The sequence below is a fragment of the Argiope bruennichi genome, chromosome 1 (assembly GCF_947563725.1).
Source record: "Argiope bruennichi chromosome 1, qqArgBrue1.1, whole genome shotgun sequence".
NCBI lineage: Eukaryota > Metazoa > Arthropoda > Arachnida > Araneae > Araneidae > Argiope > Argiope bruennichi.
Window position 1 is genome coordinate 76,082,156 of NC_079151.1, and position 19,176 is coordinate 76,101,331.

Consider the following 19,176-nt stretch of genomic DNA (forward strand, 5'->3'; position numbering starts at 1 on the left):
AAAATGGTTTCCGCAGACACCAGCGGAAGATATAAAAATTACGAATTTAAAAAATAGCTTTTATCACCTATCAGTAAAATAAGTCACTTTTGATATGAAAATTTCATGCTTTGTTTTTAAATAATATTTTATTATCGTCTGCTAAATATCTTATCACCTGTTTAGGCTTAGGTAGCCAGCCATCTGTTACTTCTGCTGTTGATATCGCATTCGAAAGAAGACATCACTGATTACTAATGTAAGAAAATTCCGTTCTTAAATTCGAACATATATTTCGACAGTTTTCACTTTGTTTTATTGCAGTTTTGTTCCACTCTTTTATTCTTCATTATCCGTAACTTTGTTCGTAAATATATTTCTTACAATGAGAAAGGTGAGTACTCTCCATAATATTTATAATTTACGACTGATTTTAAATATTTTATATATTAATAGACGCATAAAAATATTTGACTTATCAGAATAAAAAATCAAATATCTGCCAATTTTAGTTAATAAGTATTTGTTCAATGAGTTAAAAGAAAAAAAATATTAAGTAATTATAATAAAAAGTATAATGCAAATATCATTAAAATTCGTCTTAAAAATCTTAGAATTCTTAATTTATTATTAAAATCATTTTCTTTACTAGTATTTCAAATAGTAAAAGAAAGATTTTATTACGTACTAATATCCTGGAAACACAAATAAAAAAACATAAAATTTAAAAACTGGATTTAAAAGTGATTGTTTGTTGATATATTCATTTATTTCATATATTCATTATTTCAAAAACTCTCTCTTTCTTATGATTTAACATAACTAAAGAAAATGCAAACTTAAATGATAAAAACAAAATTTACACAAAAAGGAATTAAATGATTAAATTTAATTTAATATTCATAACATTTATTCGTTTTGTATTTAAATAAATTTGAAAAAATATCAATTCAAAACTTTATTCTATTCCTGGTCTTCTCAATTACAAAAAGTTAATTTTGAATGAAAAAAGGACTCACTTTTTTATTATCATGAAAATATATGCACTTTTGTTTCTTAATTTTGGTCACCACACCTTGGTTTTATAAAAGTGATAGCTTCACTATTTAATAGTTTATGCTTGATTAATTTCTTTAAAAATAATATAAAACTTTTTAATAGTTCTTTGCTTAAAATTTAAAAAAGTATATATACAAGACTTTCTTTAATTATTATAAAAAATGTTTATTTCCGTTAGAAGTTTTTAAATTTATTGTATATTATAATGATAATAATGTCATAATATCAATCATCCATAATGATTAGATTATCTGCTTTCTAATGATTTTAGAAATCATTTTTTTTATCCTAACAAAAAAATATTTTAATCGAAATCAAATGTGGTGGACTATTCGGAAATAAGTTTGATGGCAACCTCATACTTTTGGAAGTTATTTTTTAGTATTAAATAACTATATTCATTTTAAATCATCCTAAATTAATATTACTTACTTTACGTTGTATATTTTTGGAAGTTAATTTTAAATAAATATTAATTTTGATATTAATTTAATAAGTTTCAAAAGAATGTTTTTGGAATGGGAAACTCCAGAATAAAGCTCTGCTTTTGGCACCTTTTGCCTTTGATTGCTATCCATTTCACCTTCCCAATAAATTTTATTTTGTATTTTAAAGTGCAGTAATATTGTTTAAAAATCGTTTGTTTTTTGGCAACAAAATTTTATCGTTACCAGCTATTCAAGAATATTTTTCAAACTTTGAATATTACTGAATTAGTCAAAAAGATCCTAAAAAAAAAAGAAAAAGGTATTTTACTCCTATTCGTTAGAATCGATATTTTACAGAAAAATATTTCAATTCAATATTTTCAATAACTGATTAGATCTTCATATATTTGTTAGTTTTTAAAATTATTAAAGTATTTTTCTCAAATGTGCAAATAATTTTAAAACCAAAGTACATATTATTATTATTTTATTTTATTTTAGTAATTTTTTTTACATTCTAAAATAAGATTTATATTGAATAAACAGGAAATTATTTCTATCGATTCTTTATCTATTTATTTGTTGTGTGACAAAAAATGATGCATGAAGTGAGTGACATACAGTAATTCGAAATTTTTTTAGAAATACTTCGTGTTTTCTCAGTCAGGTGGCAGCATGAATCAGTTTTGACTGAAATATTTCTCATCTATGTAATCAGTTGAATTTATCTACTCTAATTAACATTATTTACATACGCTCCCGAGAGATGGCGCTACAGTTCTTGTTTGAAAAATACTTTTAAATGCTATCAAGAGATGGCACTACGGTGCGCGTGGTGTTTCTAAATTTAGATTAGGGTTGAGAAAGGGATCATAATCATGGCGGTTACGATCGAAGAGGGAAGACCAAGATCGGCGGAAAAAAATTCTGACAAATCCGATGAACTGCAAGACTGGAAGATGAATTCTCCCGGACAATGAGGGATGATGTTCTCTAAATTCACGAGAAAAACATCCAGCTCCCATATGAAGGTAATGCATGCTTTCCTCTTATGAGAAAATGTATCTTTTTTTCTTTGTGAATACTGGGATGTTGCTTCTCTTGGAGATTCGTGATTTATTTTACATCACCTGCAGTCTACTTTCAGCACAAGCGTTCGCTTTACAAAAAAGAAATAGTTAAAAGGTTTTTACTAACGGTTTTGTTTATTTGCAAAATTGGAATGAAACAGTGCGCAGATGAGTTTTAGAAATGTCGGCACAAATGGATCCGTGCATTTTTTAATAAAAAATAAAAGGTCCTTGATCCCTAGAAGATTTAAAATCAAATTTAGGAACTATTTAGAATTATATATTTAATTTTTCCATCTATTTTTTAATTGCTCGGATTTTAGTTGCATTTTCTCCCTGAATTTTCTGTTTAATTATTATTTCATATTTTTTAAATATCATTTTTTTCTTTCTACAAACAATATCTCGCCATTTATTTTAAAAACGATGCAAACGGTGAAATTAAAATGGCGACTACGTGATCATACCTTTTATTCAAAATATTAAAAATTGTAACATTATTATATAAAAAATATTAAACGATTCTTTTAATCTTTTGAATAAGCTACATAAATTAGGAATGTTTTATTATAATGATAGTTCATTTAACTAATTAAATCAAACAACAACACTGCTGTTCTTTTAGAACTGTTGCTACCTAGTTTTAGACTGTATTTACATTGTGTTTCGCTTTGCTAAAATCAGAGGGAATAAATCATATCGTTATCACGCGACGCCGTACTTACAGTCTGCATGACAATTGAGCACTGCACAGTTTGCACGTACTTAGTTGGCATGACAGCTAAGCTAACTTTGCAAATAATTCCACTGTAAATGCTCCAATATATAAACTTAAAACTTTAATTTATAAAGATTCTATTTTCAGCTATTTATATATTAAATTTATTTAATAATCTTATCCAAATTAATTAAACCTATATGTTTATTGTTTTTGTACAAAAAAATCCGGGCTTTGAATTCTTCGTTAATTATTTATGCAGCAAGATTATGTTTAAACTTGATTATTATAACTAAAGAAATTAGTTCTATACTTTAATCAACATTTAAATAAAAAGAGGGGGATATAAATTTATATTCTTAACCAACTATTTTTATTTACTCTACAGATGGTTTGATTTTAATCTAAAAATTATTCTAATTTTTTTTTAATTATAATTTTCAATTGAAACTTTTGTATGAACAATTTCACTTTTAATTATCAATCTAATAATAATTTTTTTTTCTGAAATTAATTTTAGTTTATCTTTGAGACAAGGAAGGGGAGGGGATCGTCATGATATTTATCCTTATGATATTTTTTATACGATCTGGAGTGATGATTTTTTTACTTGCAACGAATATTTGCCGCTATATGATTAAATTTAGGTCTTGTTCTATATAAACTAAACTAAATATCAAAACAATTTGAATAAAGTAAATGTGAACTGTCAAGCCAATTTATCTCCAAAATTCCTTTACTTAGACATTTTAGACGATGCCTATTGAAGTGCATTGTCTTAAATCATTTTCACCAAGTCATTTTTTCTAGTTGATTAAGGATAGTACTTAATGCATTATTGTCGATTTTACTTAGTCCACTTGTTGACAATTTATTTCTGTAGCTAATATCCTGCTTATTTTCAATAATTAGAATTATAGTATTCCTTGGATATCATACCAGATATATTTACAGTTTCTTTTATGTAGTAACTACAACTCTATTGATCCATATTTTGAATTGTATTAGTTGTTTCAGTAGTTTTGGTCTAACCTGATTTTTAAAAGTCAAAAACAAACCATTCTTTGATCTTTCATAAAGTGGATTATATTATGAATCAAAATCAGAAATTAAAAATGAAAGAATAACTTATCTGATTATATTTTACAAAGTTTGAATTACTACAGATTTCCCTTTTTCCATTTGTAAAAAAAAAGTCTTAAGTGATTGTAGTAATAATGAAATATAGCAATTGTTTGATATTCTATATTTTACTAAAAGCTTAAATTATACAGCATTTTTTATGATTGCCAGTGGAAGGAATATATATATATATATATATACAAGATGTCATCAATATACAAGATATATACAAGATATCGACAATTTCAAAACGTTAAAACTACAGCCACGTTAACGCCTACAGCATCATTTAGCAGTAAAATTCTGCTTTAGTGCTTTAATTCTAAAGGCAATCAGCATAGGAAAAAAAGTCAAATGGAATGTTGTATTAATGTCATGCAATGTCATTGATTTAGTGAAAAAGCACATTTTTATGCTCCATCTTACGTTTATTTTAGTCGGAACATAAAATCGAACAATATTCAAGTTGAAATTATTTCCAAATAATAAAATAAGTAAAAGTGCTTTTTTTTTCCTACAAGAGTTTGTAGAGCTTGTATTAACCCTCCAGATGCGTATCCCGCGATTTCTGCATGTTGGCAATCAGTTCATTTTCTATTGCATCCCACGTTTTTCGCAATTTAGTGTGTTTATTTTTACGATTACAGGTTTTTATTATAGAATATTATTATCGTATTGCATATAGTATAATTTCATTTAGTTTGAAAAAATATTTGAACTTATTTGCAAACATCGCATCTAAATAGTGATTTTTAAGTATTACGCATTCAGAGAGTTAATGCAAGAATGTGAAGAATACAACGCCATATTTGTTATCATTTAGCATATAAATAGCTCTAAAACGGATATAATAGAATATATTCGTCGTGTTTTCTGGATTAAATTTTTTATGACATCCTGGTAAACCACGGTGCTAGTGTTAAGTGCTTATCAGACTGTAAATTTAAAAGAAAATTGTTTATTTTATGAAAGTCCTGAAAAACATTTCCATTTTCATTTTTGAAAATAAACTATACTTTTCGTTTTAAATAAAAAAACACCCAATACTTTTATCGACAGTAGAAACTGTTTTTAACTGAATGCTTATTTTTTCAAACTAAGGCCTCTCCCAACATTCTTTAATTGATGTCTTTCATCAATTAACGAAAACATCGACAAAAATTAGGGCGAGGAAAAGAAATGGAAACTTTTCTTGTTTTACTAAACTGGATTTCTTTTCTGTAAAGAAAATTAGATCTACATTAGTGCTAGAAAACATCAATCTACATCCTCTCCTACAAGATAATGGATGTCCTTGAATATCCATCCCCCTTGACAATTTCAATCAACTGTTAATGTCATGCTTTTCTTAATGGACGTCGTTTGACAGTTACCAACATCTTCCGCTTTCCTTCTCGGGTTTATTTCCGTTTCCGGAATTCTAGCTTGTTTCATTCTTGATTGTTTTCATTTTGCATCTCGATTCTCTTTTACGTCAACATTCTAAATGTGAGTGCGGAAGTGCATGGATACACTGAAAACAGAGGATTGATTGATTGTTTAAGGTTGGAGAAAGCATTCTTTATCTGTCCTTTCCCGAAGAATGTAAGTCCTTTACTTTTTTCATAAGTAAACAGTGTCACTTTTCAAAAAAATACGAAATATTTTCAATATATATGGTTTACTTAAGATGATATATAAAAAGCATAAAATGATGAAAAATGGATAAAAATTTCTTCATAAATTTTCATCGAAAATGAAGACGGCCACGTTTATATATAATTTGCAGTATTTTCCTATACAAGATTTAACTCAATATTTCTCAAGCACCTCAAGCCACTGACGTGTTATATTAACTGATTACAAGGAAGAACGATTAGATTTATCATTGTTTTAGTAGAATTTATTGAGATATCTCAGGTTATATATTAAAAACAAATTTTTCGTCTACAAAAATCAACATATTGAAATCTGTATCTAAGTTTCTAAACTCACGCAATGGGAAAGTGCTATAGAAAATATGGTAAGGTTGGAAGTATGCCGTAGTGCCAATGGTGAATATATGTAAAGATTCGTAATTTGTGATACCTGAAGCATGATTAATATGTGCGTATTTTCATCTACCTATCTTTATAGGTCAGGATTGACAAAGATGTGTGTGTGTGTGTGTGTGTGTGTGTGTAATAATATTTTTAAATCTAATTTAAACTATTATTTTCCTAATCTTATTTATCTTAATTCAGCCCACATTAACTTCATTCTAAAATGCTCTCTTATTTCCTGATCCTATTCCACCTTTTTATTTGAATAATGCTGCACAAGCTCTGTAAAACTGCTGAAATAAGACCCCTTAACTAAATCGAGACGCATAAAGGAATTCCTATCAGAATCTTACAGTATAAAAATATTTCGACCTTTTCGCGTTCTTTTTTGCTATTGTGTCGTATTGTGTTTGATTGACGTATCTCGTCGCTTCTTGCTTCTACATAAATTATGTCTTCCGGGTTGGCATAAAGAGAAGTTTCAAAAATTCAAAAGTGTTTTCTCTCTTCGGCTATGAAACTGCTTCAAAAATATGCATTTTACATTTATATATAATGTTATTGATTGTACATTTTTTTCTCCCTTCAAACTGATGCGATCTTATTTGTTGCATTAGTATGTCGACATTACTTATATAATTAAATTGGAAAAAAGAATTTCTCAAATTAACTCTCAAAAGATGAACATTTTGTCTGTTTCTTTTTATTATGAATTATTTACGGCTGAATAAATCAGCAGGAACAGTCTCTCCAACATTTTCTAGTGTACTCTCTAACGAAGGTGCTATCTTTCCCCCTCCCTTGAGTAAAGCTGCGGATGTCTTGCGTGGTATTGGCGAACAATAGTTACAAAATATAATTATTGGCAGGAATTTAACATTTTTACTGTATCTTTGTGATCCGTAGCGATTTTTTCGGTGGTTAAGCCCTTGCATTTAGCAATAGATACCTGAAAAATTGAATTTGTGTTTCAAATGCTTTGTTTCCAACCGATTTAAAACAAAATTTAACACAGAACTACAACTGTAGTCACAAAATCACATACCAAAATTGATACATTTAAATCATTATGTTTTTTGAGTTATCACTTTTACAAATTGACAGGCGGCCATCCACTCATTGAATTTGTCCCAAAATTTGATTGGTCTATAGCTTTTAGGTGTTAAATTTGTATCCCAAATTCTATGCCATTTAGTTCTCTTCCCTTTAAAGTTATTGTGTAAACTTATATTCGAATAGGCGGACAGACAAACTTTCTCTGAATATACCCAAAATAGGATAAAAATCTACAAATTTAGTGAAAGGGCTATATACCATATTTCATTAGTTTAGTTTATCTATTTGTCACGGTCACAGACAACAGATGAACAAACAGACATAATGCCAGATATGAATTTTTCAAATTCGGAGAGGTCTAAAAGGTGGATATTTGTTAAATTTTCGAGTTCAAAGTTTCTAAGGATAACAATACTGTCTCTATACTTCATATACGAGAAAATAATAAGTTGGACATTAAAACGTGTCTTAAAGTTTGGATAACGAAACGATAATCAAGATTTTCAGAGTAAGAGCATCTAGTTACTTTATACGTTAAATAAAATTTTAAATTAACATTTTTATCTATTTTTTTTAAAGTCAAATATTATAAAACAAATTATTTTAAAGATAAGTTCATTCACTTTATGAAATCAAGACAATCCAAAACATTTAATTAAATATGAGACTAGCTGTTCTTTGAAAGATTCGAAAGAATTTTTCAGTCTAGGGCAAACAACTTAAATTCGAATACTCGCAGCAAATCCGGAGTATCTACATAAAGCGGAAATGCACCACAACAAAACTTCACAATAAAGTTCTCTTTCCTATAGAATCGGCTTTCTTTATATTCTTCGTCCTGATATAAAACAGCCAATTGAGACGTCTTTTCCATCATTTCAGAGGGTATAGAATTCCAAAACAATTTCCATCAGCTAATGCCTTGTTGGTTCGCTCATTCTATCTAATGGCCGTGACGGCTCCCCAAATGCTGCAATTTTATTCCATCCTATTAGGCTCCCAAAGCGTCTTAAATATGTTTTCTGAGGATGATGTCAAAGTTCTTCTGTCTGCCGAAGGTCACTCCGACGAAAATGCCAAAGGCGGACCCGGCAGTGTGTACTAACGATGACACACGGAATAAAGATTTATTGCTTTGACAATTTTCTCTTATTTTGAAGTAGAGGGTTAATTGCTTTCTTTCAGGTCAAATTGTGTGAGTTGAGGTTAGTGCAATAGTGAGAAATTTCGCCAATAATTGATGATTTCCTGCGGTTGCATCGATGGAATTTCTATCTGGTGGAAACGATTCGTTCATAAATATTTTTAGAGGAAAACCTCTCTTTCATTTTGTTCCCCAGAGATCGAGTTACTGGTAGTGGATATTTTTAGACAACGTGTATGTTGTTTTCGGAGGCTAAACTTAGAAAATTAGGTAGGAAAAAAATAAGTCGTAAAAGGACTGTTCTAGATTAAAAACCAATGTCATTCAGTATGAATTGATGACTGACCAGTTGTTCTTTTTTTAATAACACTTTACGAAAGATAATGCAACACATACATAAGTTTCTCAAAAAAAATATGTGACACTAAATCAGATTTTGACAGTAAAATTGATGTCTGTATTTGTTGAAGCTCTCTCCAAGTGCAAATGGAAAAAACGATTCATTCTATATCGATGTGTAAGCGCAAACAGGGCTAATGTGAAAAAGAATTGTTTTTTTCTAAAATAGAAAAATAAAGTATGTAAAAAATATTAATTGCTATTTATTTATTTATTTGCTATTTTCAAAGTATATTATAAAATTAAAACACATTTTTTTTTTTTTTTTTTTTTTTTTTACTTTTGCATTTGAAAAATAAAATGATTTTCTTTTCTCATAGTATATATACCGTCAAACATTCATACTGTTAACCTATGTTAACAGTATGAATGCTTGACGCTTCTTATTAGAAATCTGCTGTTGAGTTGCTAATTCGACGATGTGATAGATTCTTTCTCTCCAAAATTTATGACGAAAAGAAAAAATAAAAATAAAAAAAAAAACTTCTTTGAAATCATACCCATGAAACCATTCGTTATTGAAAATGAATTTTATAATTTGCAACATTTTTTTTTCTATATTTCGTGTAATTTAAAGTGACAAATTAAAAAGAATCTTATAAAAAATTTTCTTATGGAAGATAACACTTCCTAGCATTTTTTCGAATTTAATGTATATCATGATTTAGCCTCTTATAATAAAATAATCAAAACATTTTTCTAATATTTATAGAGCTCTTCACAAGAATTATTCAGAATTTGCAGTATTGAAAGAAACACATCTTTTAAAAGAAGTGTCGAAGCAATAACTAATTTTAAAAAAAACCCAGATAAATTTACTTGTTCTCAAAAAGAAAGAAAAAAAAAATCAGGCATGCATATGTGCTTCACCGATGCATTATAGTAACGTCCTCTTTTTGATGTGATGGCTTCCACAGGCAACTACTTTTTTTTTTTTTAATTATTCAGATATAAAGTTTTCTCTCTTAGAATATAGCGAATTTCAAAGACGATGAATGCTACACGTCTACCTGTCAAATTGTTTTTCTTTTTTCTGCCGTTTGTTGAAATCATATGCTTTCAGCATTATCGTCTGTGGTCGGATGGCCTTGAAGAACGTTATTGCATCGACTAGCTCATATCTTTATAAAAAGATTATGAATGCTGTAAGATGTAAACTAAATACACACAAAATGAAAAAGAGAAGCGGAAGAAGACGGGGTGCGGGGAGGTGTGGCAAAAACCACAGCAGCAAGAGTTTATTGCTTGGAAAATCCTTTTGGAAGATATAAAATCATAAAGATAACTTCTAAATGAGCATTCAGTTTAGAAATTGTACAGAAGACTTTATTTTATTTCTAATCTGTACCTTGGTTATTCACAGTTAGCTCGATTTCTATCAAATAATCCTGCATTTTATAAAAACAGAGCCAATAGCCATGTCATATCAAATGAGAAACTAAGTGCTAAATTTAACAATTTTACAAATAGGCCAAGGTAATAGAAATTTTAACGAAAGCTTTGTAATTACATTTTCTAAGGCACATAATAACATATACTAAATACAGCAGTGAGTAGTAAATAATCACATATTATATCAAATTGATGTCATTTCTGTCAGACCACATGTAAGTTTTCAAATGCCATTTGATACCTTTTGAGAAACACACAATTTCTTATTAATTCAATACTCAGAAGATTCTGCTCAAGTTTTGGATTAAAAGCGAGGATTGATAATATTAGGACACTTATATGTGCCATGACGGTTATGCTCACTTACCAGTTTTGTGTTTAAGTTCATCAATGTCTCCTCGTGGTGGCACCAAATCCACAGGAATATTCGATTTTGGTGATCAATTCTCGTCTTAATTTGTGTTTCGGGAAGCGGGGCACATCCAGCTTGTCCACGAGAAATGGCATTTCAATATCCAGAGTCTTACTTTCACTGCAAGCATATAAATGTTGGTGAGGTGGTGAACAAAACCATCAGCGATGACAGCACGACGACCTTGTGAGAGCTCTGTTCATGAATGGAGCTTATTATGCATAGTTCACAGTTTCTGAATTATTATTTGCAACGATAAAATCATTCAAGTACTGAGCATGCCTGGACAGAATGAGGTTTTTATGTACGGTTACCTTCCCTATCACTATATCATTGGCCCTACCCAACGAAGTCTTTTGAATCATACTTTTCTTTTTGAATGTTATTCTGTAAGTTGGTGATTCTGTAAGATCGATTTTTTTTTTTGAGAGTACGACGAGAATTAATATGTTACCACATTTTTTTAATGATTCATTTTGTTATAATAAAATTTACCAGTTATATTTTATTTATCTGTATGCATTTCTCCTAAGAATGTTTGTCTGTATGTTGTTGTATGAAGTTTGAAGGAAGTTTGTTGTATGAATGTTTGAATGTTGTATGAAGAATGTTTGTCTGTATATGATCTACAGACCAGAACGTTTGCTCTATATCTATTCAAGTATCCGAACACGTTGAAAAGGTCGATTTTCGCCAAAAATGACATTTCTTAAAAATTCTTTTATTGGATAGACCAGTCTTTGAGCTATCCAAAACAGATTTACTTTTATCTCTACGTTAATTAGAAGGCAGTATATTAATATTTTCGTAATGATCGGTAAATCGGGACATTTAAATAACCGAAAGTAACGATTTAAAGGGCCAAAAATATGTTAAAAATTTGTATAAACACAAATTTAGTTTTAAATACGGAACATTTTTTGCACTGCAAAACGCCAATGAGAGTTTCAACGGTGTTTTGTGGAAATTTGTACCTAAAGATGTCTTTGTTGAGTTCCGAGCCCTCAGATTAGGGGCGTTTATGTTTATAATGCTTTTTAATGATGGTTTTATAGGATTACTGAATGTTCTTAAGGTTATTGGAGTGTATCCTAGTGCAAATGCAGTTAGAGTATTTGCTGAGCTCGAAAAAGACAGAATCAATGAATCTGGGCGGCATTCACTGCCAGACATAAAAATTGCCAGAAAAAAAAAATAAAATGATTAAAAAAGGAAAATTATTAAAAGTTGAAGAGGAAGAAAGAATAACTTATAAATGTGGTGAATTTTAAGTATGTGCACACATAATTTATTATTAAAACAGCGAATACTTTAAATGCATTTTTTTCAAAATTAAATTTTACTTATTTTTTACTCACTTCAAATCAAATGACTCAAAATATAATTATCATATTACTATGAAATTTGGTGGATTTTGTCTTTATACTATTTTCTAGGGAATGAACTAAAAGAATTTAGACTGAGTGAATATTTTTTTTAATTTACAGTCTATTGTTTGAACAATAACGTCATAAATTTACTAAAAATTTCATGGTAAATTCTTCGACTGGTCCTAAAATTTTTATTTATTATTATAACTATACGATTGTAGTTCATTCCCTAGAGAAAACTGTTTAGTTTATTTTGGTATAAGTTTTGTTCGGACGAAAGTAATAGTTTTTGATGTAGCCGATTTGAACTTTTTAAAGAGTTTTCTTAAATTTATGCTATTAAATGCCAATTTTCAAAAAGTTTTAATGTTTATTTCAAATATTGACATCCTATTACTAATTTTGAATAGTCTTAAACCTAGAAACATGGTTAAAGCATGTCTACACCATGTTTATCTAAAAAAGTGCTCCGAACGTGTTCTCATACTTTAAGTTTAATAGATGTAGAGCAAATAAGTAATATAATTTATAGCTTGGGAATGGACATCTCTAAACGTTTCTTTAAATTTTAATTAATTAAAAACTAAACGCTTAATTTAATGCATTTCCTACTATAACTTCCGAAAATATTAATGTTAAAAAATTATTTTTACAACATTTTAAAATTTAAAAAGTTGTCTTCTTAATGGCAATAATTTAATTGCCACTCAGTTTTCCCCGGATTAAAAAAAATAATAATAATTTTCTTGCATAATTTTCAGTTGTACGCTTCAGTGCTGCGCTGGATTTTAAATCGTTTTCATCCTTCATCAAATATTTAATCGTATTTCTTTCTTCCATTGCTAAGAGGAAAAGAAGAAAGATTCTGTTTAATATCTACATAATTTATTGAGGGTAGCGCGAACCAAGCACCATACCGGAAATTTCTCATCCTCATTTCTAATGTGCTGCCCCCTCCCCCCGATGTTATGAGCAAAATATGTATAAGACTGTCAAAGAACTTGCCTTAAAATCTATAACAAAATTGTTAAGAAATTGTTGTTTAAAAATTGTTAAGAGAGAATCATAGCCTTTAAGTTATGCATAAGAGATTTGAATGAATTACGCCATTCAATATTGACGACGATCTAGATAGTCGCTAAAGGCGACAAAAGAAAAAATGAATATATTTTGTTTTCCAAATTTTCATGCATATTTTGCGATTTTCAGTATCTTTATGAGATACAAAGCAGAATGATGTTGAAGATTTGTAATTGTTCATAAATGAGCAGAACTATCTCATTGTCATAGGTTCGACGAAATTTAAAATGAGAAAATTTATCAAAATATCAATATTGAATATTTGAAAATTATAATAATTTCTGTACAGAAGGAAAGGATAAAGAAAAAAAATCCGCATTCATATTTCTGGCTTGATATTGAATAGAGATTACATTATGGTTTCATCTGCTATTAAAAATGATGAAAAATTAAGATAAGCGAAAACAAAGTATACATTAATACTCAATTAATCACGCATGCATTTTGGATTCTAAAGGTTCAGTCCAGTTATAGGAAACTTAACCATGAATCTCTGGTAAAAAACGTTGCTACCGTTACGATTTCCGGGTACATTTAATGATAAGAATGAATAGGATGGGTAACCTTCAACAAAAGACTGACGAGGAAAGGCACGGCATTTTGATATTTTAAGAATCAGCATAACGATTTCCTTTATATCCAGACGCGTGTTTGTACTTGACATGCACTTGACATAAATATTTTGTTTATCACAGCGCGCTTACAAAGAACTTTTTTGTACATTACCAGAATCGACAGAATTTCACTTTTGTGCACCTTTTTAGTTTGCCGTGGATTTATTCAAAAAAGATAATCAATTGCGTAAGTCGTTTTTTCTTTTGGAAGATTTTACTGCTTAAAGAAAATCGTAAAAAACTTTATTTCCCTTTTGTTTAACTTTATTTTACGATAACACAACAATGATTAGAACCGTAAGTTAAAGAAGAATTGCGGAATCGTTGCTTTTGCTTTTGAGACACGTTTTAGACTCTCGCCACAAACTGAGGAGAATCTGTGTTTCTCTTGTGCGACTCCCAAAACACGTGTTATTTAATTATAGGATTTGGCAACATCTGCAGCCATTGATGGATCATGTGTTTTCACTTTCTAAACGTAAACAAACGTGTACGATTCTGTCTTAGCCTTCTTTTCAACAAGTTAAGCATGATCTTTGCTGTGATGTTAAAATATTGATCAAATGAAGAAAGAAAACGGATTCCACGTGCAAATGAATCAGTTGTAGAAAGGTCTGAAAGACAGCCAAGAAGAATAAGAAATATCTGTTTCAAGATACTCAGCGTGTGTTGTATTGGAGGAAAGCGGGGTGGGGGTGGGATAGGAACCCTGAGAACATGAATATATCACTCATAAGATAGTTCAGTACGTCATATGTTATGAATTGTGATTGTAATAAATATTTTCAGTGTATATCAATTTTTTAAACACATTAATTGCTTAGATAACTGCAAGAATTCCATTCATCTGGAAATTCTATATTTATAATATTTTTTTAATTTTTTTTTATCTATTATTTTTTAGATAATAGCATTTTTTTTTTTTTTTTGAATTTGGTTTCATAAATATTTTTCTTGTATAAAAGAATCTGTTCAGGGGCAACATATTTTATTCTGTATTATTTTTAAGTAAAAGAAGCAAATTAATTAAAAGAATCATTAATCCATAAAAAATTGTCTTTTAAGGTGCTAAGTTGCCACATCATAAATTGTTTATTAGTGATAATAAATTATTCTTTTTTTAGGATTCTCATTATTGAACATAGAACTCTTATTTATAATTTTTTTTTACTCATATAATTCTCTTTCATAAGTTTCATTTGATTGTTGAATTCAGAATTTTTATTCTGTACTTATTTTAATTAAAGAAATTGGAATAAATGAATTAAAACCAGCCTTCCACCGTCTTTTTTTTTTTACAATAATTATGATGGGAAGCATAACGGCCTCATTGCATTGAGCAAAGTAAGCGCATAGACGTTTCTAATAAGGAATGAATGTTTCACATCTTTTAATTTGACATCGTTTGCTTACATTAATGTGGGGGCCGTGATGGCCTGGTGGTTAGGTCCTGTCTTCGGGAATGGAAGGCTCCATGTTCGAGACTCGTTTCAACCGAAAAACCGACGTGTAAGTGAGCATGGTGCACACCAAATCCGTCGAGGCCAAATACCGTAGTGCGGAAGCCAAGAGAGGGGGGCGCTATCCCAAGCATCTCCCTCATCATCCACTGTGGCTCAAAATTACGATGTCTGTCCCAGTATAGCCCTAGTGTTACTTTAAAACGGGACGTCAATATAACTAAATTAAACATACATTGATTTGGATACTCTTTGTCATTTGCGTACACTGTACACTAAAGGCTAGAGATTACGATAATATATTCAGTTGGGTCTCTGGACATATGTGTGCTTATGGCTCGTCGATGCCCATTTAATGTATCTTCAATTCCTCAAAACCACTATCTTTCCTATGCATATATTTCTTAAAAAATTTGTTTCCATTTCTATTTACTCTTTGACCAGCTGATCATTATTTTGGTGTTCGTAGAAAAATTGATTTTGTTTAATTTTAATTGAATCGCTTATGTAATATTTAATATTTATTGTAAAAAATAATTGTAAATTATGATACACGAGTCAATTTCTTTTTATTTACTTCTTACATGCTCTGGTTATTGATTCCAAGAAAGCCCTTGGAGACATAAAATATTAAAATGGCGGAACATATTTTAAATTTAACAGCACATGTTCGTAAAGAGAATTAAAGACAGCCAACCGTTATTTTTGTGTTCCCTGGATATTTTTATTAATGTACACGCTGTTATTATAGAGTACAAATTTCTGAGATGATGAAATATTAAAAAGTAGTAAAATCCGCTCAGAATATGATCTTATCTTTCAACAGAGAAAAGAAATGGGAAAGAAATATTCGGTTTAAACAATAAAAATCATTTGATGTTAACCGTTTTAAATGTTTCCACATCAATGAAACGATCTGTTGTAAATTACGACTAAAAATATAATTGAAAATTCATAAAAATTAGGCAGAACATTGGAAGGCAGCTATGTAAATTGAAATGATTTAAAAGACAAATGTTTTGAATCTTGTTTGTTTGTTTGTGTGTGTGTCAGAGAGAGGTAGAGAGTTTGTGTGTAAGTGTGATATTATTACCGGTTGGTATTGACGGAAAACGCCGCCCAAATTATATATATATATATATATAATTTTAAAATATATACTCCTATTCTTACATAACAAACTTTATTTCTGCCAGATTAACTAGAGCTAGCTAACTAGGGTTAACTAGAGCTTTTAAAACTGTTACATACGTTTGCATTGGCTACGATTATTAATACAGATAAATATTATGTCAAGAATAATTGGATCTACAGATCCACAACAGACACCATTCTAAGCCATCAAAATTCTCTAGATCAATTTCTGAAAAAAAGAGGTACTATTCCAAACTGCGCATTTGATTCTCACCATACGCAGCGAATCCAAACACAAATCGTACCAAATTAAGAAAGCGCACGAAAAAATGGAAGAGTTTAATATAACTTCCTCAATTATTGCAGAGTCACAAATCATGTAGAAAATACAAAGCAGCCTTTGATAAGTCTACGTTGACAAACCCTAACCATCTAATTGTTTGAACTAACTTCTTATGGAAGTGAACTATTATCTAGTTATCTTACCACCCCCACTTCTTAACAATGAAGAGACAGTCTGCAATTTATGCTAACCACTTTTAATTGGCTTCGCCAGCATTTTTTTTCCTCTTGAGTGACGTCTTCTTTCTCTGAATTCGACTGAACACTGTCTTCGTTTTCCGCGGCGTGCAATTAGTTTCTTACAACAGTGTTCAAAGAACAGAGAATGGAGAATCAGCTTCCCTGCAGGGTCGGCCTGAATGACATCATTCTTCCTTTATTGGTAAGCTGAAGTGCCAAACTATGCACTCATCTTTTGATTTGTTTTTTGAAATATTTGGAAGATGAAGGACGAAGGGGGATACCTTGATTTTCTTTTTCAAGCATGCGTTGTATTCGCTCGGGTCTTCTTCAATAACTAGCATATTCTTAAATCTCTCTGGCAGCAAGATGGTGGCGGTAAGTGATTTTGTGGAAGGTTTAATTGGTTTCGGTGTTGGTGTTTCTATATTTGATTTCTAATATTCCCTTCATAAATTCCAGATCTGATAAATCCATAAATTTTTTTGTGTCCTAAAAAAATTGATTTTTCAGTCTTAGCCTTTAAATAGGAATTTCAATAATTACAAATGTGTGTAAACGTTTGTAAAACCATGATTTTATAAATTAATTTTAAAAAACTATGATTTTATAAATTTATTTTTAAAAAATATAACTAATATAACCTCTTTCCCCATGATAACAAAATAGAACGCTCTGCAGTTTTCACAAAGAATTCTTTCTTTTAATTTTGGTACACACATATAAATTGACACAAATTCTTCTTATTGGCATTATATTTTAATTTGATTTATTCATTTTATTTTATTAGCATTATTGGATCTCCATTTTATTGACATTTTATTCTTATTTCTTGATAGTAATATAAATTTTCGATGCTATTTATAATGGAAGATGTGCATTTTAAATAAATATAAAAGCATTTATAAAGTTCATTTTTTGGGTATTCATTATGAAATTTATAATATTTATAAATATTATACATATTATAAACTGTTAAATCTAATCTAATTTATTATTGGTCAATAATATAGGTTGAAGATGCGATTTCTAATGAAAGATGTTCGCATTTTTTTAATAATATTCAATATTTTTTAGTTTTTATTTCAAGAATATTAAAATGAAATGTACATTGTAGTTATTGAATTTATACTCGCATAATGTGTTTATTTTAGAGAAATTTTAATCAGATTTTTTTCCTGTGGTACTGTTTTATAGTGATATACTTATAGATGATCAAATTAATGATAATGAAACGTTTCGATTTGCTATTAAAAAACGCACGCTTTAGGAAATAAATAGTCTGTTTGAATATTCTGTTTGAAAAAGAAAGTAGCTCATTTCTTCTGTATGTACTACATTTTGAATCAGATGTAGCATGTATTTTGGAAAATTATTTACAACTCAAATTTCAAATAATTTCATTGTCTAAAATCCTTAATATAGAAACATAGTTATAATCAGACTTTTTTTTAAAAAAATTCAATTTAATAGTTGAATGAATGATTTATAACGGGACATCAAAGAATTAAATTCTGAAGAATTCTTTGCTGAAGGAAATCCGCTGGTGTGGTGCAGAAGTTTGAAGTGGTAGCGCTAGCTCAGGTATCGTCATCGACATCTGAACGCGGTTCAAAATTACAAAATCAGCCCTAAGAATGCTGATATAATTAAATTAAATTAACAGAAGATTTCCAAAAGTATTAAAAATTGTGAATAAAGCCCCAAAATTGCATAATTTTTTTAGAAAGGAAAAATACAGCGCTCTGATTTTATAGTTTGAAGCAACCTGGCATAAATTGATGAAAAAATTATTTCATTACCATTCTTAGCCATAAACAGACTTAGCCATAAAACCGAAATTTGATGGCTGGACTTAAATACACGGTCCGATCCATGCATGTTTTTAAAGTGTGTTCTAAAATCATTAAATGAAAGATCTATGTTACGCAAGCTCTCATAATACTTGCATATTTGTGATTATTTATTCCGTAAAATACTGAAATAACTATTTTGAATTAGATTGACAAATTAAAATGAAATCATCAAGAAATGTAATGAAACGTCATACATTTGCCAGTCTATAAATTTATTGAAAATTCATGTTATTTTTACGTTTGTGTTAAGTGTCCAGTTATACTAGGCAAAAGAAATTATTAATTTAAAAAAAAACTTCCTACAATTTCTTTTAAAATATGCATATATTTAAAAAAAGAC

General features: G+C 29.3%; 1 protein-coding gene across 5 annotated transcripts in view; it reads left to right on the top strand.

Annotated features, from left to right (window-relative positions):
• Positions 1-228: 228 nt before the first annotated feature.
• The window catches only part of LOC129976842 (uncharacterized), an 85,397-nt gene continuing 66,449 nt past the window's right edge, over positions 229-19,176 (top strand). The window contains exon 1 of one of the 5 annotated variants that reach the window (XM_056090512.1): positions 229-373. In XM_056090512.1, coding sequence (XP_055946487.1) covers positions 365-373 — 9 coding nt within the window. In that variant the 5' untranslated portion in view covers positions 229-364. Of the gene's footprint in view, positions 374-2,355; positions 2,498-5,849; positions 5,961-17,126; positions 17,183-17,252; positions 17,359-19,176 lie in introns of those variants that run through there. The other 4 variants (XM_056090509.1, XM_056090516.1, XM_056090517.1 and 1 more) reach the window with 4 other exon arrangements.